The sequence below is a fragment of the Lynx canadensis genome, chromosome B4, assembly GCF_007474595.2.
Source record: "Lynx canadensis isolate LIC74 chromosome B4, mLynCan4.pri.v2, whole genome shotgun sequence".
NCBI classification, from domain to species: Eukaryota; Metazoa; Chordata; class Mammalia; order Carnivora; family Felidae; genus Lynx; species Lynx canadensis.
The window spans coordinates 124,408,382-124,432,873 of record NC_044309.1 but is presented as its reverse complement, the minus strand read 5'-3'; the positions used below and the strand labels follow the sequence as shown (position 1 = coordinate 124,432,873).

The following is a 24,492-nucleotide window of genomic DNA, read 5'->3' as shown; positions in this document are numbered from 1 at the left end:
ACGGGCCAGGCAGCAAGAAGGAGGAAGTGGGCAAGGGAGAGAAATATAAGAGAGCTTTCAAAAGCATTCCCTACCTCCCTTGTGCTTCTATCTCCCACTGGCCTTCTCTATCGGCTGAGAAGACCGGGAAACAGTATTTTATTTGGGCAAGTTGCTGTGACCATTATTAACATAGAGTCAGAGAGACCGGTCCAAGAGTGAGATTTGGCACTTAGCAGCTGATGTTGTTAAAGTTATTTTCTCTCTCTAAGCCTTCCTTTCCTCATCTGTAATATGGTCACAATAATACATACCCTGCAAGTTATGTAGTGAGGCTTAGGAGCAAGTTTGCGGTAGACTAGGGTTTGTGCATAAACGTAGTTTTAGTCACAAAGTCATACAGATGTAAGTATTTAGTAGTGGTGGTTCACGCCCACACTTTTGCCTCAATTATGAAAACCAGAGAGCTTCAAAACCTGAAAATCAATTGGTTTCAGTGGTTCGAACTCATTTGTTGCCAAAAGCTGACCTGAACCAACATGAGTCTATTTATAATTTGTATTTATATCACTTAGAGGAAAGATTCATGCTTCACTAAATAAATATTTCAATACTCATGTATTTATTTGATTATGGGGGGCTACTTCAGACCCTACTGGGAGTCATAGAGAATATAACATAAGGTATGTGCATTATGTTATATCTCTATAGTTCAAATAATTCTGAATCCCAAAACACACTGGCCCCAAGGATTTCAGATAAGAGATGAACACGTGTAATTAGTAATAGCAATACAATTGTGTGCGGCAGACAAATGAATAGCTTCAGCTGAAAACGACTGCCGTGAATTAGATGGGATTAAGTCTGGCTGCATGTAACGGATACTCAAGTATGAACTTCACTTTTGCCTCATTTTCAAGGAACACCCAGGCAAGTAGTCAGGGCTAGTATATGACATGTGGGCTCCTTCTCTCCCTCTACCAGAGCTACTAAGGTACCATGTGACCTGCACCCTCAAGACGGTCTCATGGTGTCACAATAACCATTGAGGTATCAGCCATTTCAGTGACACTCTGAGCAAGGAGAAGAAATGAGTGGGGGGTAGGGTAAAGGAGCCTGTGTCAGAGCTGAGTCAGCCTACTGTAAAGAACATTCGCCTTCCAATGCCTTGTACTTATGTCTTCCATTGACCATCCCTGTCTGCCCTGGAAACTGGAAAACAGTATGTTATCTGGGCACATGACTATCACCATTATTTTATTTTATTTTTTAAAAACTTTTTAAAATGTTTGTTTATTTTTGAGAAAAAGAGAGAGACAGTGTGTGAGCAGGGTAGGGGCGGGGGGGGGGGGGGCAGGGGAGACACATCCAAAGCAGGCTCCAGGCTCTGAGCTGTCAGCACAGAGCCTGATGCAGGGCTCGAACTTATGAATCGCGAGATCATGACCTGAGCCGAAGTTAGACCCTTAACCGAGCCACCTAGGTGCCCCTCACCATTATTTTTTTAAAATAAAGTTTATTTATTTTTTGGGAAAGAAAGAGAGGGCACAACTGGAGTAGGAGAAGAGAGAGAGAGAGAGAGAGAGAGAGAGAGAGAGAGAGAGAGAGAATCCCAAGCAGGCTCTGCACTGTCAGTGCGGAGCCCAATGCAGGCTTGAACTCATGAACCATATCACCATTATTAATATAACAACACAGGGAAGAATGGCTATTGGTTACACAATATTCTCTGCCATGCCAAGAAGTTGGGAATGGAGGTAACTAAATTAGAACTATGTTTTATAGATAGATAGATAGATAGATAGAATTATGTTTATTCTCCCATGTCTTACTTCTTTCCAGAAAGAAATAGCAGTTTTTTTTTTTTTGGTGTGAATATATTTCTTATATATCATATATTCTTACAAATTGAACACTGCCTTTTCATACCAGCTAAGAAAATGGATTCCTTGAGATTAGACTTAATCATTTCAATTAGTGAAATGAGGATCACCTTTTTTTTTTTTTTTCTTTTTTTACTCTTTAGGGTTCTACTATTCCAATCAACCAGGCCCGTCCAAATCGCAATCTGACCTTCACCAAGAAGGAGCCGCTTGGGTGAGACAAGGAGAGCGCCAAGGGTGACTTGGGTGAGTTGTGTTGGTTGGAGACAACTAAGGATGGTCGTCCTTCTACCTCTGCAGGGTCTGCGCCATTATCATCCCCTGGAATTACCCACTGATGATGCTGGCGTGGAAAAGCGCCGCGTGTCTGGCGGCGGGTAACACCCTAGTGCTCAAGCCAGCGCAGGTAAGATGCAAGGAGCCAGGGCACAACCTCCTACTCTCCTACTTACTTGAAAACAGAGACACCCATTTATAAACATTATGTCTTTAGACAAAAATGAGATTGTGTATTATGACATCTTCAAAGGCATCATGGCTGGGCATCTTTTCCTATTAGTTAAATCTGCATTTTTGTTTGAAGTTTATTTATTTACTTTGAGAGAGACAGAGACAGCGTGAGTGGCGGAGGGACAGAGAGGGAGAGAGAGAGAATCCCAAGCAGGCTCTGCACCCTCAGTTCAGAGCCGGATGCAGGGCTCGAACCCACAAAACCGCGAGATCATGACCTGACCCAAAACCAAGAGTTGGACACTTAACCGACTGAGCCTTCCACACGCCCCGAATCTTCATTTTTAATGGCTGCCTAATGTAACGCATGGATATCCCACAATTTAAAATTTTCATGGCAAGGGAAGCAGGCATAGGGTTACTCTGTGAAATCCACTGAATTTCTACCAGCCACTCCAATTCTTGCCAAATGCCAAATGCCTAATGATTAGGGAATTATTTAGAGTAACTATAAGACATCCAAAGAAAAGTATTACATAGGCATTTGAATTTTAATTACTAAAAATATTATAAAGATATGGAAGATGAAGGAAAAGGAGGCAAAAGAATGTACATAATCGTGGCAACTGTAAGTATATGTACATTGAATAACAAATAATGAAAAATAATAATTCAAATGATAGAAGTTCTCAGAAAAAATCTTTTAATGCTAGAGTAGCTTTTCAGGGAAAAGAATATGGTAGTCAACTTAATCTCTGGCTGAGCATGGCCTGTGTAAAAGTGACCAGTAGGAGATGTTCTGAGGGACACAAGTCACGGAGAAAACTTGGTCACTATTCTAGAAGGATTTACAGTTCATTACCTATTACCTCTCCTTTTATTTCTTCTTTTAGGACTTAAGAAATTACGGTTTCATTTGGCATTACTACTTAGTCGTAGTGACCACAGTCATCCTGGTTTTGCTTGTTAGGAACAATTTCATTTCATTTTAATTTTTTTAATTTTTTTTTAATGTTTATTTATTTTTTTTTTAAATTTTTTTTTTTTTTCAACGTTTATTTATTTTTGGGACAGAGAGAGACAGAGCATGAACGGGGGAGGGGCAGAGAGAGAGGGAGACACAGAATCGGAAACAGGCTCCAGGCTCTGAGCCATCAGCCCAGAGCCCGACGCGGGGCTCGAACTCACGGACTGCGAGATCGTGACCTGGCTGAAGTCGGACGCTTAACCGACTGCGCCACCCAGGCGCCCCAATGTTTATTTATTTTTGAGAGAGAGAGAGACAGAGCACAAGCAGGGGAGGGGCAGAGAGGGAGACACAGAATCTGAAGCAGGCTCCAGGCTCTGAGCTGTCAGCACAGAGCCCAATGCAGGGCTCGAACCCACAAACCGTGAGGTCATGACCTGAGCCGAAGTCAGATGCTCAACCAACTGAGCCACCCAGGTGCTCCTAATTTCATTTTTAAAAAATGTTTATTTATTGAGGCTCCTGGGTGGCTCAGTCCGTTAAGCCTCCGGCTCACATCATGATCTGATGGTTTGTGGGTTCGAGCCCTGCGTTGGGCTCTGTCAATCTGCTTCAGATTCTGTGTCTCCCCCTCTCTCTGCCCCTCCCCTGTTCACACTCTGTCTTTCTCTCTCTCTCTCTCTCTCTCAAAAATGGATAATAAAACATTAAAAATCTTTTTAATTAAAAATATTTTAAAATGTTTATTTTTTAATGTTTATTTATTTTTGAGATCTCACAAAGCAGGCTCTGTGCCAACAGCAGAGAGCCCAGTATGGGGCTTGAACTCACAAACTGTGAGATTATGACCCAAGCCAAAGTTAGATGCTGAACTGACTGAGCCACTCAGGCACCCCTATTTATTTATTTTTGAAAGAGAGAAAGAGCAAGGGACAGAGAGAGAGGAGAGAAAGAATCCCAAGCAGACTATTAGTGCAGTGTCTATGGCAGGGCTCTAACTCACAATCTTGTGAGATCATGACCTGAGCCAGAATCAAGAGTCAGATGCTTAACTGTCTGAGCCACCCAGGCACCCCAATTTCATTTTAAAAAATAGGTATACATTTTAAAAAATTTCAAACTAGAAACATACAGAGGTAGGTAATGAAAAGTCTCCCTCCTATTCTTAATCCCCCAGCCAATTTACCTCCTTAGGGGCAACCAATGTCATTAATTGTTATTTATTAGTTTCTTAGGTATTCCAGAGAAGGGAATATGGGAAATTGCTAATCAACAGGCACAAAGTTTCAGTTATGCAAGATGAATAAGTCCTAGAGATCTGCTGTGTATCATTTTGTCTACAGTGAACAATAGTGCATGATACATTTAAAATTTGTTAAGAGTGTAGGGGCACCTGAGTGGCTCAGTCGGTTGGGCGGCTGACTTTGGCTCAGGTCATGGTCTCGCAGCTTGTGAGTTCAAGCCCTGTGTCAGGCTCTGTGCTGACAGCTCTGAGCCTGGAGCCTGCTTCCAATTCTGTATCTCCCTCTCTCTCTGCCCCTCCCCTGCTCGCTCTGTCTCAAAGGTAAATAAACATTAAAAAAATTTTTTTTTAATTGTTCAGAGGGTAGATGTTGTATTAAGTGTTCTGACCACAATGCAATACAATGGTAGCATTCTATACATATTTAGCAAAAGAAAAAATCTTCCTTTTTTTGGTACAATTTCCAGTGTATAAATAAACCATCTCCCATAATATTCCATTGTATAGTTAAACTATATTTTATTTAACCAATCCCGAGTTAATGGATATTTAGATTGTTCTGCCCTTTTGGTATTATTTTTTTTTAAGTTTTATTTATTTATTTTGAGAAAGAGACAACATGAGCAGGGGAGGGGCCGAGAGAGAGGGAGAGAGAGAATCCCAAGCAGGTTCTGAGCCATCAGTGTGGAGCCCAAAGCGGGACTTGATCTCACAAACTGTGAGTGAGATCATGACCTGAGCTGAAATCAAGAGTCAGATCCTTAACGGACTGAGCCACCGAGGCGCCCCTGCTCTTTTGGTATTATACAATGTGCTACGGTTATTACCCTTGTAAATACGGCATTATACACGTGTGGAAGCCTATTTAAAGGATATGTTTCTGAGAGCCGAATCACTCACAGATACATGTATTTGTGCGGTAGATATGACAAATGCTTCCATGGAAACGGGACCAATTCCCCAGCGTGCTATAGGAGTGCCATTTCCCCGGGTAGCACTACTCATTAAGGAGCAGGAAGCTAGTAGAGTGAAGAGGGACAGATAACCTAGCCTGGGGGCGCTTAATCCTGGCTGCACATAGAATCACCTGGAGTTCTCATTTTAAAATCCTGATACCTGGGCCGCCTTGGCAGAGTTGCTGATTTAATTGGTCTAGTTTGGAGCTGAGGAACTAGTATTGCTTGAAAGCTTCACATTTGTTTCTAAGATGCAGTCAGGGTTGAGAATCACTAAATGGTATCCTATGAGAGTGCTAAATAGTGAAGAATTCCAATGATTATATATAATGTTCAAAAATTATGAACATGCATTGAGGGTATACTAATTGCCAGGCATCTATAAGACAAAGACGCACAAAGTTTCTGTTCCCATGGAGATTACAGTCTGACTCCAACGCAACTTAAAACTTGTGACTGAGTTTACGGGTGCCTGAGTGGCTCAGTCGGTTAAGCGTCCAACTCCTCTGATTTCTGCTCAGGTCATGATCTCACGGTTTGTGGGATTGAGCCCCGCGCTGGGCTCCGTGCTCTCAGTGCAGAGGCTGCTTGGGTTCCTCTCTCCCCCTCTCTCTCTGCCTCTCTCTCTCTCAAAAATAAATACATTTTTTAAAAAAACTTAAAAAAAACCCTGACAGTTTAGTGATTGATGATAATTTTAATCTTGTAAATGAAAGACCCAAAGTTGTTGTTCTGTTATAGATATCTTTTTATTTTTATTTTTTAAGTTTATTTATTTATTCTGAGAGAAAGAGAGAGAGAGAGACAGGGAGGGGCAGAGAGAGAGAGAGAGAGAGAGAGAATCCCAAGCAGGTTCTACACTATCAGCTCAGAGCCTGGTGTGGGGCTCGAATTCATGAACTACAAGATCACCACCCAAGCTGAAGCCAGAGTCAGACACTTAACTGACTGAGCCACCCAAGTGCCCTGATATCTTTTTATTTTATTGTATAATATTACATAACGATAGTATGAAACCATTTCCAGTATTAAGGCCCCTGTGTGAATGTCAGGAGGACTGAATCAGAGGTCTCTCTTTCCCTTTAACCTGAGAGGAAGGTACAGATTCCTGTGGCCTGGACTGGCCACAGGTCTGACAGATTCCAACCACTTTATTAATGTAATAAGAGCATTAGCAATGACCTACTCTTGCCCAGAACACTGCTAGATGCTTTCCTATACATCATTTAAACCGACAGTCCTGCTGGGAGAACTGAGCAGCCAAATGGAAGAAAGCCAATAGAAATGAAAAGGAAAGAGATAAAGATTAAACCATTTGTTTTATTTTATTTATTAATGATATAAAATCTTTTTGTTCTTACTTAAAAAGAACTACCATTAATCCAGGGTACTTAGTTTTTAAATGTCTTTCTAGTTGTGGTTTCATACAAAGTCATAATAATATACCCTTTGGGCTAGGACCATCTTTAACTGGAGTAGATGTAAATCTACTGTTTCAGATATCTTCTTGATGATTTCAAATGTTTAAGACCAATTTCTCATTGAGTTTAACTAGATGGCCATTTTTTAAACCTCACCAGGTTACTGCAGTGGATGTGTTACTAGAAGGAAAGTGTTAGCCCTGCCTTTTGCTTGTTTGCTTGTTGCCTTGGTAGTAGTATTATTTATTATGCAGTTTCTTTTTCAGCCACTTGTCCGTTTTATGAAGGCTGGGTTAGTTAAAGTAATAATATATAACAATACATAGTCTGTGAATCCATGTAACCAGGCCAATAAACTTCAACATGTGGCAATATTCTGAAAGCAAATAAGCAAGTAGGGAAATCACTGTCATTCCCTTGCCCTTGTGAACTCCTGTTCTTTCCTAGGACATACCTTTGTGACCCATGACCTTCTGGCCTTCATTCAGACTGAGCGAGAGTATCATGATCCCGCCATATAATAAATGTTAGTTATGTATGACTTACTGCATATCTTTGTCCATTAAATAGAAGCTCTACTATTCTCTTTTCACACCTCCATGGATCTTCTTGCACATTCCATTCATTGGGACTACACTAACAAAGACATAATCAGCACTGGTTTTTAAGTGTGGAAATTATGACTTTCATTTTGCTTCTGAGTTATGCACTGCTGTAATCGATGTTAAAAATGAGATTCTAGGGGCGCCTGGGTGGCTTAGTCGGTTAAGCGTCCGACTTCAGCTCAGGTCACGATCTCGCAGTCGGTGAGTTCGAGCCCCACGTCAGGCTCTGGGCTGATGGCTCAGAGCCTGGAGCCTGCTTCCAATTCTTTGTCTCCCCCAATCTCTGCCCCTCCCCAGTTCATGCTCTGTCTCTCTCTGTCCCAAAAATAAATAAACGTTAAAAAAAATTAAAAAAAAAATGAGATTCTATTATGCCATCTTTGTGTAAAAAAGGAGGGAAAATAAGAAGATACGTATCTGTTCACTTGAACAAAAGAAACATAGGAAGGATACACGGTAGACGAATGAGGTTGATTAGCTACAGGCTATGAGGAGACCAGATGGAAGGGGTAGAGGGAAGGGGAGCAGGGAATAACATTTCTCTGACTGTACCTTTTGTATATTCCTCACTTTTGGAAGCATATTTCCCATACTCAACAATGACAACAAACAAACCACAAAAGAAAAGAAATATGATCAACCCAGATGGGGCAAAATCCCTAAAATTGAATACAAACAAAAACAAATGCACTAAGCCACATTTCAGAAGAGTAACATGATCCCGTTGAGGGAAGTGAGGAAACATTAATCCAAGTAACTTTTGAGAGACATTGGGACTATGTGCCCTGAGTCTAAAGGCAAAATCACTGTAAATAAGTATTGAACTCTAGTTAGTAGGCTTCTTTTTCATAGGGACATAGCTTAATAATTCTCAAATTGTCCTCTATACATTTAAGGATTGAGCAAATCAGTAAATGTTTTGTAACTATTGGAAGCCATGTCTCTCAGTGTTGGAGAAGAGAGTTACACACGCAAAAAGGGAAAAAGATTGAATGAACCCTGAGATATCGGATGGAGGTATTCACAAATTCATATGTTTTAATATATTTAGATAGCGTGGTGAAGAAATGGATCTGGTGTATGTGGGGATAGATGATAGATAGGAAGATAGATACAGACACACAGATAGATAGACTTATGTGTGTATGGGCAAACATATAGCTATCCCCCAGCTCTGTCTCCTGAGAAGGCCTAGAAGCAACAACAGTGTCCAGATCTTGGTTTCTAAAATTCTGAATTTTTTTTTTACTCACAGCCCTTTTGACACCAAATGTGTGGGGTTTTTTCTTCCCCCCCATACCAACCTATTCTTTAACTCCCTAAACACCAGCTAGGTGCTCTACAATTTAAGCCAATTCTGACACTAATTACCTTGAGCTTTAGCACAGACCCCAGAGGTGAAGGGGTCTTCACAAGACTGCCTCCATTTCAGATGCCAATGTGAGCCCTGGGCCTCCTGTACTTCCGACCAACTGGCTATAATTCAGAGGTTTCCATGATCCCCTCCTCGGGTGTGATTTGCTACAATAGCTGACAGAATTCAGGAAAACACTTTATTTACTATGACTCTATTATAAAGGATCAAAACCAACAGTCAGATGAAAAGGTACATAGGTTGAGGTCTGGAAGGATCATGAGCACAGGAGCTCAGGTTGTGGAGTTCAGGTGCACCACCCTCCCATCACATAGATGCATTTGCCAACCCAGAAGCTCTCTTGGTGATTGAACTCAACATCCAACCCCACTTACCTTCCCAACGTCAGGGTGAAAGTTCCAATTGTTTAATCATGGCTTTAAATAGTCTTGAAATCTCTTCCTACAATATATTTATTAATCACAAAATATAAATGAGTAACTTACAGTGGTGAAACATAGCAGACCCCCTTTACCAAATCATCAAAGTTAACATTTCCAATATTGGGGCTATTTGATAGCATGTGTCTCCTGAGATGGTGCTCTGAGGACTCAGCATCAGTCCTGTGGTCTTGCCAAAGTTCTTGCACTTGAACAAGTGCACAACCTGAATTGAATCATGAGGAAACAGCAGACAAATCCAGATGAAGGGGCGTTGTCCAAAAATAACTAGGCTGTGCTTATCAAAAATGTTAGGGAAATGAAACATAAAAGAAAACTCAGAAACTCTCCCGGATTAAAGGAGACTACAGACATGGAAAGGCCACGTATGATCTTGGATTTCCTTTTTCTACAATGCGCATTACTGGGACAATTGGTGAAAACAGAATAAGGCCTGTAAATAAGGTTTTCTAATGAGTTGTTAATTTTCTGATTTTGATCATTGTACTGTGGTTATGTAAAAGAACTCTTTGTTTTTAGGAAATACACACAAAAGTATTTACAGGTGAAGGGCGCCTGGGTGGCTCAGTTGGTTGAGTGTCTGACTTTGGCTCAGGTCATGATCTCCAGGTCTGTGAGTTCAAGCCCTGCGTCGGGCTCTTTGCTGATGGCTTGGAGCCTGCTTCAGATTCTGTGTCTCCTTCTCTCTCTGTCCTTCCCTGACTTGTGCTCTGTCTCTCAAAAATAAATAAATGTAAAAAAAAATTAAAAAAAAAAAGTATTTACAGGTGAAGGGGCATGTCTATGTCTTACTCTTACACAGTTCAGAGAAAAAGAAAAAGAAAAAGAGGATAAAGCAAATGTAGTCAAATGTTAACATTTGAGAAACCTGGGTGATGGATATATAGGAATTCTTTGTACTATTTTTGCAACTTTGCTGTAAGTCTGAAGTTATGTCAAAATAAAAGAAAAAATAAAACGACCAGAAAGGAAAAGCAGGATAGTAGTCTAAAGGACAAGACAGGGTCTGAAGAAGGTAATTGTGGTCTGCTTCTGCTCAGGTCACGCCCTTGACCGCTTTGAAGTTTGCTGAGCTCTCCGTGAAAGCAGGCTTTCCCAAGGGGGTAATCAACATCATCCCAGGCTCAGGTAAACCATCAAAGGACTCACTTGGCTGTAAGTAATGAATGGTACAGGAGTAGCTGAGCGACTATTTTCCCTCTAGAGTCTTGTCTTGTAACTACCATATATTAAAGTTAAATACAATTTACCAAATAATTAACTTAAGGATAAATATATTTACCATGTGCTAAAAATCTTAGAGTAGAAATATAACGGTGGGTGAGTAGGGTGGGAGGAGCAGAAATTGAACAACGTTGTAAAACTACCGTAAGGTGGCCTGTTTCAATTTTTAAAAATTACCTTGGAAGATGAAAAACCAAGGCTTACCCGTCTTCTGGGAGGCTGATAATTGCATGGAGGACATTATTTAGACTTTTTCAATTTGTAATTAATATAGAAAATGTGAAACTAAGAAAGCTTAGAAATCTACTTCAATGAATTCAAAGTCACTCTCACCGTAAGAACTTGAATAATGTTTTAATTCATGTTTTCCTCCCTGATTCTACAGGTGGCATAGCTGGGCAACGCCTTTCTGAACATCCTGATATCCGTAAACTTGGTTTCACTGGGTCCACTGCTATTGGCAAACAGATCATGAAGAGGTATTGGTTTTAGCGTGTTGATTTGCTGCAGATCCTAGTAAACCAGGTTTTTGTTTATGCTTTTTTTGCTTTTTTACATAGAATGTGTTTGGAGGGGGTAACCTGGGTGGCACAGTTGGTTAAGCATCTGACTCGATTTCAGCTCAGGTCATGATCTCATGGTTTGTGCGTTCAAGCCCCACATAGGGCTCTGCGCTGATGGTGCGGAGCCTGCTTGGGACTCCGTTTCTCCTTCTCTCTGCCCCCTCCCACTTGTGTGCTCTCTCTCTCTTTTTCTCTCAAAAGTAAATAAATAAGCTTAAAAAAAAAATGTGTTTGCAAGGAGAAAACCCACATCAGATTTAGAAGAGAAATCTACTTATCACTGCAGGGTATTGAGATATTTTCATATAATAAAATACTCTCCAAAGCATAAAGCCCATAGTCCATAAAACTAGAGCCATATTGGAATTCTACACCCTACTGGTAGCTATGACAATCCAGAACAAAAAATTTTTGCATACTAAAGCTGTGGCCCAAATTGGTCTTAGAGCATAAGTAAGAAACTGAAGAGACATATAAATGGCAAATATGGATTATTTATAAAATGAATTCCTAAAATGCAGTAACATTTGTTTTTTAAAAAAATTGCAGACAATCTAAATGTCCAAAATAAGGCATGGTTAAGGTATGTCAGTGTAGGGATGCCTGGGTGGTTCAGTCGGTTAAGCATGGACTCTTGACTTCAGCTCAGGTCATGATCCCTGAGTTGTGTTATCAAGCTCCGTGTTGGGCTCTAAGCTGAAGGTGGAGCCTGCTTGGGATTCTTTCTCTCCCCCTCTGCCCCCCTCTCCTCCACTTGCGCGCGCTCTCTCTCTCTCTCTCAAAAAAAAAAAAAAAAAAAGGATGTCAGTGTAATGGAGGTCCGCACAATCATGTTCATGGAGAATTTTTAATAATATTGAAAAATATTGTTAAAAGGTAAGTAGAAAGAAAAAAGAAAACTAAGGTATAAAATTGTACATATGGGGTCATCACAACAATTTTAAATAAGGCAAAGGCTGTGGTTGGACACAGACCAAAAATAAGTATGTCAAAATGGTGAAAACATGGATATGAAGCCATGGAATGGAATTTTGTGATTTTTTTTCTTCTTTCTGAGTTTTTGGGGGTATTTTTAAATGTTTTAAATAACAATACTTTTGCGAATAGGGGGAAATAAATAATGTACTTCTAAAAATTGATATTTTGTTTCTGTAATGCTTCAGGAATCTGGCTAGAGGTTAAATTCCTTGCCAGGGCTTTATGTAACCAGATTTCTTAAGGAATCTAAATTTATCCATAAGGATCTCTAGTTATTGAATGACAGAATTATAAAAGCTTTTTATTATGGAAACTTTCTAATATTTACAAAGCACACAGAATCATGGAATGAACTCCCATGTGCTCATCACTGGGCTTCAACAGCTACTACCCTTCAACCATTTGTGTTTTGTCTTTGAATAAGTTTCTTAATATTTCTGAGGCTCAATTATATTTTCCATGCTAAGTGGTAAATTAGAGTTAAAAAGGCCCACGCGAGAGAATGCTCATTTCCCATTTATTTTCCTCTAGCTGTGCTGTGAGCAACCTGAAGAAAGTTTCCCTTGAACTTGGTGGCAAATCCCCACTTATAATATTCAATGACTGTGAACTTGACAAGGCTGTGAGAATGGTAAGAGGGGGACAAATCTCCCTAAATAGGTGCCTACTTCTAAAACATGTCTCATCTCCTTTTTTATCAGAAATCTCAAAATGAGATTGGGTTTTGTCTGGTGATAAATAGAAGCCACTCTCTTGATGCTTAGATTTAGGACTATTTAAATCACTTAATTAAAAAAAATAGTACCTTTACACTTGTATCATTAAGCTGTATTTAAAACTTGGGGGATAAGAGAGTCTTTTCTAAGCATTCATGATTTATACAAACTGATGTCAAGATTTTAAAAGCAAAATCTGGTATACCAGTAGTACATTTAAATGTATCAAATAATATAGATTTTCTCACAACACAAAATTTGTTCTTAGTGGTTTATCCTTACTGTTACACACACTTTTTTTTTTAAGCGCTCCTAGACCAAAAGGGGGAAAGGAGAAACAAAATCCCTAAAATCGTGCTAGATCAAAACTGAGTATCTCTAGACAATTCCCATCATTAGCTAGGCCAAGGCATTGGCTCTGACTTTTGTTTTTCTGCTGTCTTCCAACAACATCTAATTCTCAGTGTGTGTGATCTTATGACAATCTGAAGTATTGTTAATATTTTCTCTTCTGTTGCTGAAGGGCATGGGGGCAGTATTTTTCAACAAAGGAGAGAACTGTATTGCAGCCGGGCGCTTGTTTGTGGAAGAAGCCATCCACGATGAATTTGTGACAAGAGTGGTAAGACATCTTCCAATTTGCTTTATAGAAACTGCTTTTACCTGAAAAGTACTTCTGGCGATATTGATGAATTTTTAGGTGGGATACTAGTACTTTGCCATATTTTAAATGACAGAGTCCTTACCTTTTAGAGCTACTTTCTGACATATTTACAGAGGAAATTGTATGATGTGTAGACTTTGCTTCAAAGTAACCCAGGAGGATAGGGGCACCTGGCTGGCTCAGTCTGTTAAGCGTCTGAATTTGGCTCGGTCATGATCTTGTGGTTCATGGGTTTGAGCCCCATGTCAGGCTCTGTGCTGACAGCTAGAGGCTGAAGCCTGCTTTGGATTCTGTGTCTCCCTCTCTCTCTGCCCCTCTCCCACTCCCTCTCTCTCTCTCAAAAAGAAATAAACATTAAAAAAGAATTAAAAAAAAAAAAAACCCAGGAGGGGAAGAGGTGAGTAAGGGAACAAATTGGCCAAGAGTTGGTAATTGTTGAAGCTGGATGATGGGTAAATGGGGTGTCATGTTATTGTCTACTTTTTTATATATTTGCAGTTTCTCATAGTAAAAAGGTATAGGTCTCTATAAAAAAAAAAAAAAAAACCTTAAAAGTTTTTATTATCTATACCTTGCTCTACATTTATAGTAAATTATATCCTTGAGACTAATGGGAAATATACTCCTAGATTTTTGTAAATTCCTAAATTGACTAAGAGAGATATACTACTGGATCCTTGCAAATCGTCAATGCACTGTTAATCAGACAGCCAATCATTTCCTCAACTACAATGTATAGATAAATACATACATGCATACATACATATATACATACACACCTCTTATAGATTGGTCATGATTTTATAAACATAAGACCAAAAGAAGCCATTTGTAGAACTACTAACACGAATTGTGTGGCTAAAATAAACTAAACTATAATACAGTATGCCATTATTATGGTAACAGTAATCATGAATTTGTTTGTATTTGAAAAACCAGCACCCAGCTTCTTTTTTTTAGGGTCAATTCCCTCTCCCCATTCCCAAGAAGAAAAGACATTCTTTCTTCATGAGAATGGAAAACAAGAAGACCAGGAGTGCCTGAGTGGTTCAGTCAGTCAAGCATCTGACTCTTGATTTCGGCTCAGGTCATGATCCGAGGGTCATGGAATCGAGCCCCATGTCAGGCTCTGCGCTGACATCATTGTGCCTTCTTGGGGTTCTCTCTCACTCTCTCCCTCTCTCTGTCCCTCCCCTGCTTGTGCTCTCTGTTTCTCTCACTCACAAAATAAATAAATAAACATAAAAATGGTTAAAAAAAAAAAAAAGAAAAGAAAACAAGAAGACCTATGGAGGGCAGTGGCTACCCTCCTGAGCACCCCTGTAATTCAGTTTTGTGCCACGGTAAAATAAAAGTTACAGAACTTTTGCAATTAGTTTGTTGACATTTCAAATGCTGAGACCAGAAATGTCAAGAGTCTACCTTATCAGCCCATCAATAAACATGTTTTCTACACATGTAATCTGTATTCATTCACTCATTCAGCAACTATTTCTTGAGCACTTACTGAGAGATTCTTGCTAGGCCTAAATTCAAATTCAGGGCCCTATTGGGTCATGGTAACTCTCATTCTTTCTTCTTACTGGAAATGGACTTAACATTAGAAAATGCAGGGGCCCCCGGGTGGCTCAGTCGGTAAAGCGTCTGACTTTAGCTCAGGTTACGATCTCACAGTTCATGAGTTCAAGCCCCACATGGGGCTCTCTGCTGTCAGCATGGAGCCTGCTTTGAATCCTCTGTCCCCCTCTCTCTCTGCCCCTCCCTCACTCTCTCTCTCTTAAAAATAAATAAACATTAAAAATAAATAAATAAGAAAATGCAAAAGTAGGTTAAGGTAAGTGAGGTGCATGGGAAATGATTACAAAGACATGCCTCTGATGAACATTGCACAACAAAGATAGCTTTTTTATCAGAACATTCTAGCACTTCCTCTGGCATGACTATACCATGAAAATGTCTCAAGGGCAGTCTGCTACATTTGGTGGGGAGAAAAAAAGATAGCAACGTGGCCATTGCAGAAATTCTTCTGTCCTGAAGAGTAAAAGTGTGCTGTGTTAACAAAAATTCCAGAACATCAGGTCTGCTATTCTAATGGATTAACACTCAGGATAATTTGAATGTAACATACATACATAGCTTATAGTCTGTTAGAACTTAGTGGCTAACAGCTTAGGCTTTCAAGTCAGGAAAACTACTATATTTAGTGGTTGTGTGTCTTAAATCACTTACCCTGTCTAAGCCTCAGTTTCTTCATCTGTAAGATGGAAACAATGAATACCCACCTCCAGTGCTTCCGTGAAGACTAAAAGACAACACATCTTTTGACAGCTTAGTACAACAGCCACCACACGGTAGAAGCTGAGCTGAGGGTATCCATTATTATTATTAACAGTCAATTGTGTTTTGTGAACTGGGTGACAAACAGGTGGAAGAAATTAAAAAGATGAAAATTGGTGATCCACTTGACAGATCTACCGATCACGGGCCCCAAAATCATAAGGCCCATCTGGAAAAGCTTCTGCAATACTGTGAAGCTGGAGTGAAAGAGGGGGCCACCTTGGTGTACGGGGGAAGACAAGTTCAAAGGCCAGGTAAGACCACCTCCGCAGGAGGCATACTGGGATTGTGCTCCAACACCTTACTCTGCAAATTGATCATTAGCAGGGGAAAAGGTAACATTTGTCTATGTTTCCTGTATGAACCAAAGGTCTCAGTACCCTGAGTAGCTGATAAGGGAGACTTTTTTTTTTTTTTAACAGAAGAGTGCCTGCTAATTAACGTAGAAAAAAAATGATAGAAAAATCACCACTTTGTACCCCTAATTGAGTGAATTGATTGATGAGGCAGTTATCATCAAGGGAGGCTAAAGTTATCAGGAGAGAGGTTGATGGGGGGAGCTGAGTACATACAAGGTCTCAGTTTCTCACCCAGGATGGCTTGCCAGTCTCAAGGAGAAAAATACAATTTTATGATGGAGAGGTCAAGCTGTCACCGGCTGGGAGCCCCTGGTCATTCTTAGCAACAGTGAAAGCAGAACATCCAGGTCTGATGTGTCTCCTATGGGATACAACAGGTACCACACAGCATCACCTCTGCAGTGTTCTTGCCGAAAATGTTTAACCTGAATCTAATTGTGAATTTAGGTCAAACTTTCCATTTCTGAGAAATAAAGGGGATCGAGGAACAATTAATTGCTTTTAAATTTTTTTTTAGCATCTATTTATTTTTGAGAGACAGCGACGGAGCATGAGTAGGGGAGGGGCAGAGAGAGAGACACAGAATCTGAAGCAGGCTCCAGGCTCTGAGCTGTCAGCACAGAGCCCAATGCAGGGCTCCAACCTACACACCAGGAGATCATGACCTGAGCCCAAGTCGGCCACTTAACTGACTGAGCCACCCAAGTGCCTGGATCAAGGAACAAATTAAATATCATCCCAAGGAAACAAAGGCAAATCTAAATGCAACATATCCTGCAGGACAACTGACTCCATCTGTTTAACAAGTCAATGGCATGAAAAATAAGGGGTGAAAGGTTCTAGATGAAAGGACACCTAAGAGATCTAACAAGTGAATGCAATGTGTAGAACTTATTTGAAGCCTGAATCAAACAAATCAACTGTAAGAAAGGTACTTTTGAGAAAAAACATTTGAAATAGAAACCATGAAGAAGGAATTAGCACAAATTTTGTTAGATGTGATAATGTATTGTGGGAAGTTAAAAAAAATACTTAATTTTTTCGGGGCGTCTGGGTGGCTCAGTTGGTTAAGCATTGACTTTGGCTCAGGTCATGATCTCACAGTTTGTGAGTTCGAGCCCCGCGTTGGGCTCTGTGCTGTCAGCTCGGAGCCTGGAGCCTGCTTCAGATTCTGTCTCTCTCTCTGCCCTTCCCCTGCTCGCACTCTCTCTCTCTCTCCCTCTCTCTCTCTCTCTCTCTCTCAAAAATAAATAAAACATTAAAAAAAAATTTTTTTATCCTTATTTTTTTACAGATTTGTACTGAAATTCTTGGAGGTGAAAGTTGTGATCTCTGGAATTTGCTTTCAATTATTCCAGCAAGGAAATAAAATGAATCAAAGATAGCAAAATAGGAGAAAATATTTATTTTACAATTCACTATACTACTTTCTCTACTTTGACATATGTTTGAAATTTTTGTTAAGAAACAGATTAAAAAATAAGAATCTAGGAATGCTAATGCCAAGTAGGAAAATGAAAGTTGTCTTGGTTTTATTGACCCCGAAGGGAAGAAAAAAATTATAAGGTAATTAAATGGGCAAACTGTTAATTAAAAATTAATTACCGTATAATTGATGATCTTTTCTGTTTTTCAAATAGGCTTTTTTATGGAACCAACTGTGTTCACAGATGTGGAAGACCACATGTATCTTGCCAAAGAGGAATCATTTGGGCCCATTATGGTCATTTCTAAGTTCCAAAATGGGTATGTTTTTCAGGCACGATCTAACAGGTTTTGGGTAGATAAGTGTTTTTTAATCCGCCATTGTGCTGTATACAGGCCATAAAATCAGTGAACATGTAATTCTCAATTATATGACAATAACTGACTTAACTAATTAGAAGAGAAGGGTAACCGATGTAGGTTGTTATATATTTTTGCTTCCTAGCTTAAATTAATGGCTGACGGTATGGAACTTTAGCTGACTAAATTTTAGTTTGTGTACAACCAATACTCACAACGTCTCTGGAACAAGATGAATAACTGAGAATAACAAAACTAGTTTTCACATTCACATTCCTGGGGAAGGCAGCCTGTGATTTTCCCAAGGAAAGAGCACTGCCTTCATAGGGGTGATGTACCTGAAAGCAGACACTCAACTTTTTATAGCAATGTCCACAATCCCCATGTAATCAACTATAAATGATATACTGGTTTGTTACAGTACAGGAAGCTTTCCAAAGTGTTTAGCATATCAAAGAGGGTCATATGGTAACTGGGCGCATACAAGAATATTTAATACAGTAGGTTCTCATGGTATGCTGTGCAAAATTCTTCAGAATTCTGGCTTGAATTTTCCTTCAACCAATGAGAAAGTAGGAAAAAAAAAACCCAGAACACCAAGTTCAAAGGACTCCTTGCTCTTTTATTTATTTTATTTATTATTATTATTATTATTAGAGAGAGCGAGTGGGGGAGGGGCAGAGAGAGGAGGAAAGAGAGAGAATCTTAAGTAGGCTCTTCACTCAGGGCAGAGCTCGATTGCAGGGCTCAGCCCCACCACCCTGAGATCATGACCTAAGCCAAAATCAAGAGCCAGGCTCTTAACTGACGGAGCCACCCAGCCGCCGCTCTTGATCTTCGATAGACATATTGTAAGACATAGTTGGGGACGCTAAGCTATAGTGAGCAACCTTTTGACACAGGGAGCCAAGAATGCCCTATTAACCTTCTTTTCCTCATAAGTTCCTCCCATAGGATAGTCTTTGTGTTAAACATGCAGATTTTAGAAGCCAGATTTGCAGGATATAAACCGGATAGGTCACAGTTCCTTGAGATGCTTACCAGCTGATGAGGGAGACAGACAAGGACGTGGGCAATCAACCACAGAGGGCCAAAGGCAGCCACAGTGGGTGGAGTCTGCAGCCTGCCTCTGCACCTGACCTCGTCTATGGGCTTGGGCCAGTTACTTACTCACTCTGAGCCTTGGTTTCTTTGTGATGTTATTAATAGCATCTATCCTTTTGTGTCATTCTAAAAATTAAATAAGATATGTTTGTTATTGTGCTGTTGCCACTGGTATGCTTGTTATTATCCTAGAAATAGACCAAGGTGTCTTATGAAGCCGTGTCATCTCGATAGTCCTCAACAAATAATGGCATAAAGCCATCTTTCTGCCTTAGGCTGGTCAATAAATATTTGGGTCCCTACCACGTGCAATGCATCAAGAAGTCTGAGAGTTTTAGCAGAGCCTCAGTTCACTCTAAGTTCAGCTCCAAATTTCTTGTGCGAGTTTAAAATTGTATGTAGCCGAGGTTACCTTTGAAAATCTCTTCAGAAGCCACCACACTGAAGCACGTGCTGTCTCTTAATCTTGAGCACGATTAATTTTTCCTCCAGTCTGGGGACAGATCCTCTTTCTTTGCCAAAGCGCCAGATGAAATCCTTGGGTTGCACTTACTGGCCATGCTGTAGAAAATCATGCAGTTTTAAACATTAGGATGGGACACTCATACTGTGACAGACACGTTGGAACTGGACCCAACTGAGAGATGAGCAGGGTCAGGCTCCACTCTCTTGGGAGTGCACACACACTGAGTCCAAAGGCAGGGGAATCATGATTTAAGGAGTAATTTTGCTCTCCTTTAATGGAATTTTATTAATTGAATTCACTCTCATTTGATGATCTAACACCATGGTATGAAGAAGAATAAAATGTCATTCCTGCCCTCAGGGAGCCGCCAAGTGTAGCTGGGAGGTGAACCAGAGATACAGAAAGAGTTAAATCAAAATATTGAGTTTGGAGGAATACATGTTCCCTGATTATGGCTGGCTTTTATTGAGCATGTACTGTGTTCCAGGCACTATTAGCTCATTTCGTCCTTGAGACAACAAGAAATGTCCTTTTATTATTCTTGCAGTGTTTTGCAATTAACAAAGGAGTCATTTGCCCAAGGTCAAGAGGCCACTCTCTGAGCCACTACACCCTACTGCCTCCACAGTGGCGCTGGTGGGAGCTGGGAAGGCTTCAGGGCGAGGCACAGAATGAGCCTTCAGCTGTATGCAAAATCTGGAGAGATGGAGGGAAACAGCGGGGGTGCTCTGAGAATGTATCCAGAAGTAGGACTCCAGGGACAGGGGAGGAAGTGAGAGGTCGTGAAGGAGAACCAAGAAGAAAATGGAAAAGATGACTTCAGATTAGATTTTAAAAGGTGTTGCATGATATATACATGAAATATATAATGCTAGAGTTCTAATATCTTGTTGGGAGTTTCTTTTGGTGTAAGCCTGAACTATTTCATTTATAAAAATTCAAGCCAGTTGGCAGTAACGTTTTTCCGTTTCTAGCATGGCGTGGGGGGGGGGGGAGGAGTAGAACATGACATGAGAGTGTTTTGCTTTGCATTCAGTGATATGATGTCTTCCTGCAAACATCTTGCAGGGACATCGATGGAGTGTTGCAGCGAGCAAATAACACAGAGTACGGTTTGGCCTCAGGGGTTTTTACAAGAGACATAAATAAAGCCATGTACGTGAGCGAGAAACTAGAAGCGGGAACTGTTTTTGTTAACACCTACAACAAGACGGACGTGGCCGCCCCTTTCGGTGGGGTTAAACAATCTGGCTTTGGGAAAGACTTAGGTATGCTCTGCTTTTCTACTGCATGTTCTACTGTCGCAGAGAAGTCTGCTTTATGTTTTGTGCAACCCTTGTGTATTGCTTTGAAGGACATTTCCTATATGGCAGCTGTCCCTGGGTTTTTATGGGCACTATTTGTTTTTTAATGCGAAACGTTTTTATTTAACATACCTACACAAAAGCACACAAACCGCATGTGTGGAAAGGTGTTTTTAAAAGAAGATTAATGTTGAAAAGAAACTATCTTTTAGCTAAAATATGTTTGGCTTTTGACCTGACATTCATCATGAACTTGTTTTAGCTTTTGTGGGACGAAGTGGAATCAAGACAGAAAAATGAGTGGAGGGCAGTAATCAGCTAGCTCCAAGAATAAATCTTGTCTGTGAGCTGCTTGGCGGTCTTTCAGAATCAATACTGCAATTGGCAGGGTTTTCTGGGAGTCTGGGAAGTTATGTTTAGGGTTGCAAAAAGTCCGAAAGATCATTTTTTGTGGGCAATGACACTATCACATTTCAAGTAATAGCTTCCTTTGAACACTACCTACGTATGGACCAGATCTCGTGCTGACTACTTTGCCTGTAGTAGCACAAGCGAGCCTCACAATAACCCTGGGAGGTAAGTGCTATTGTTATCTTTATTCTATAAATGGAGAAACTGGGGCTCAGAGAGGTTGGGGAACTTGCCCAGAGTTATGTAGCCAGCCACTGCTGGAAAGAGAATTCCAAGCCAGGCAGTCTGGCTGCAGAGCCCATGTTCTTACTCCCCGCAGCCAGTCTGGCGTGTTGTTTCAAAAGCTGAAATGTTCATGGCTTACTGAAATTATAGTCCCCTAACATACATTTGGTTAATTTGGGGGGTATTTTCACATCTTCTCTTTCCTGGCGACTTTTGATAATGTATTTGCGGCAAAAAAGGGGTCTCTCATTCTAAATCCCATTGAATTGAAGATAAAGAGTGTTTACTATAAAACAATAGAATTTGCCTAAATAGTTTCTTTCTCTCCCAGTTTTAAACTCCCTAAGCTCAGGGGTTCCCAGCCCTAGCTGTACATTGGATTAGAGTCACCTGGGAGCTTTAAATTTTTTTTTTCAACGTTTATTTATTTTTGGGACAGAGAGAGACAGAGCATGAACGGGGGAGGGGCAGAGAGAGAGGGAGACACAGAATCGGAAACAGGCTCCAGGCTCTGAGCCATCAGCCCAGAGCCCGACGCGGGGCTCGAACTCACGGACCGCGAGATCGTGACCTGGCTGAAGTCGGACGCTTAACCGACTGCGCCACCCAGGCACCCCTCCTGGGAGCTTTAAAAAATACAAAGATGCTGATTTAATTGGTCTGGGGTGGGACTTGTGATCAGGAGTTTTAAAACCTCGCCAAGGTAATTCTACAGTAAGGTTAAGAAGCCTTGTTTTAGCTCAACTTCCAGGATCATAAACTCATTAGTTGCACTGCGGTATTCATGCCCTTTCACTGCCATAGAAATCGACAACTGTACTAGCTCAAGATGGGATAGAAACAGAAAGCAAACCTATTTGTTTGTTTGTTTGTTTGCCTGGATATGCTCTTCTCTGTACAATGTAAACCAGGAAAACTGCATCATCCTTATCTTTAAAATAAGATTACACCGAAGGGTCTCAAACTTCCTTTCTTCCGCTCAGTTCTGCTTCGTTTAATATAATCCGAAGGACGTATGTTGGCCGCTTCTGCTCAGCCTAAATGGGCAAAGGATGGAGATGAAGAGTTTGTCATCAGGCAGGGAAATAAGGGAGAAAGGTCTGTGGTGGAGACCGACCAAGCCAACACTGTTCCTCAGTAGACCTGATAGGTGGGCTAAGCCCCTACTCCTCAAGGTGTGGTCCGTGGACACGAGCATCTGCACCATCAGGTGATGGTTAGGAATGCATAATCTCAGGGCTTGCACTGCCGTTTCACAAGGTCTCCAGGTGACTCACATGCACTTTACAGTTTGATAAGACCTGGCTTCGGCCACGTTCTAGCTGCTCGGTGATCGATACACTTACACCTGTGTCCAAAATTCTGATGACATCACATCCACTTACGAACAATGCTCCAGGAACTGCTTGTCTCTTCCCTAGGTGAGGAAGCTCTAAACGAATACCTCAAAACCAAGACTGTGACGCTGGAATACTAGAGAGAGCTGTCGTCGGGAACCCCCTGCAGACAGCCTCACTCCTCAACTCTCTCGACACACTTGAGGAGCCTGGATGTGCTGAAGGAGGAGCCTCGAGTTGAAAAATCCACACGTGGACCACCAAGGGGGTCAGACCACATGTCTAAGCATTTACACCTGTGCCTGAGTGTTTTCTACTGCACCTTTTATACTTTCAAATGATTTGCAGTTGTTGGGTTTTGACTATGTTGTATCTCACATGTATTTATAGACCGCCAAGCTGCTTTTTCTCCCCAACTAATCTAGCCGTTGTTCATCTTGAAAAAAGCCAGTATCAGCCGGTTGTACTACACGAGGTGCATTTTGGGGGAAACTTTGCATAATAATGTGCAGATTTTAACCTCCAAACTATACCTATGGGGCTGTTAAAAGGGTTTTCTATAATTTTGCTCTCATGGAACAGTATATCCTATAAGGAATGTGAAATGAATTTTTTTTTTCATATTTGGAAATAAGATACATCTTTGTGCCTTTTGATGTTCTATTTTTCAACCCACTGTGATGGGTAATGAACCCACAAACAGTTCTTCTAGGAATGGGGTACTATGTAATGTTGTGAGCAGTAGACAGAATTTAATGACATTATCTCTGGCTCCAAATAGCTTAAATTCTAATAAATAGCTTTTAAAAAGTGAGTTTTACAGCATGACATAGAATATAGTAGCCTTTGGAGACTGATCTTGGTCCATGTAATACCATCCTGCCATGTGACTTGAGGAAACCTACACAACTTCTCTGAGCCTCAGTTTCCTTATCTGTCAAACGGGGATAGATAGTAATGCTAGTAATGCCTTCCTCAGGAGCCTTATTTTGAGGAGTCAACACAATAATATAAGTACCTTGCACTGTGCTTTGTTCATGGTTCTCAAGAGAAGTTAACTTTGTCCCCCCATCACTATTTTAAAAATATATTGAGATAAACTAACCAGATGAATTAATTTTCCTACCACCCCTTTCAGGAGTCACTGATTCCTGTACGCCACTGTTCTGACCCAGTGCTTGATGTAGCAGCACCGGAAAAACGCCCTGTAATGAAAACTGGCAATGGTCTGAGGAAAAGGACTGTCTTTCTTTCTGCAGCTCATTCATTCTTCCTAGGACATCTCGTTTTCGATTTCTCTACCTACCGGATCTTCTGTGTGATCGCTGACTGTGTGATCTCGGGCAAGTTCGTAACCCAATATCTCAGAGCCTTGGTGTCTATAAAATGGGGATAAGGTCTTTATCTCATTAGGTGCTGGAAGGAGCCAATAGAATGATATGATGCAGAACGCACCCGACAAGGTGTTTGGACCATAGTCGGTGCCTGAGAAATGGGAATTATTATAATCCATGTAGGACTCACTAGATTGACCGTTGTCAGACAAAAATATTCGGTGAGCAAATTATCACCATCCACATGTGACTGGAAGGTGAGTTCCTGAATCACAGTGTCGCTGGAAGATGGTTGGAGAAATTAACTTCTATTACTCCTCCTTTTATAAAATTTCAGTGAACATTCCTGTCTCTGGATTCGAAGGA

The 24,492-nt window shown here is 40.7% G+C and overlaps 1 protein-coding gene across 2 annotated transcripts in view; it reads left to right on the top strand.

The window, feature by feature from the left end:
- ALDH1L2 (aldehyde dehydrogenase 1 family member L2) overlaps window positions 1-23,606 on the top strand; it is a 67,291-nt gene extending 43,685 nt beyond the window's left edge. For both annotated transcript variants that reach the window (XM_030320428.1, XM_030320429.1), the window contains 10 exons: window positions 2,006-2,076; window positions 2,163-2,268; window positions 10,360-10,447; window positions 10,929-11,022; window positions 12,616-12,715; window positions 13,324-13,422; window positions 15,890-16,055; window positions 17,801-17,906; window positions 20,584-20,783; window positions 22,877-23,606. In XM_030320428.1, the coding sequence (XP_030176288.1) occupies window positions 2,006-2,076; window positions 2,163-2,268; window positions 10,360-10,447; window positions 10,929-11,022; window positions 12,616-12,715; window positions 13,324-13,422; window positions 15,890-16,055; window positions 17,801-17,906; window positions 20,584-20,783; window positions 22,877-22,932 (1,086 nt within the window). In that variant the 3' untranslated portion in view covers window positions 22,933-23,606. The remainder of the gene's footprint in view (window positions 1-2,005; window positions 2,077-2,162; window positions 2,269-10,359; window positions 10,448-10,928; window positions 11,023-12,615; window positions 12,716-13,323; window positions 13,423-15,889; window positions 16,056-17,800; window positions 17,907-20,583; window positions 20,784-22,876) is intronic.
- The last annotated feature ends 886 nt before the right edge of the window (window positions 23,607-24,492 follow it).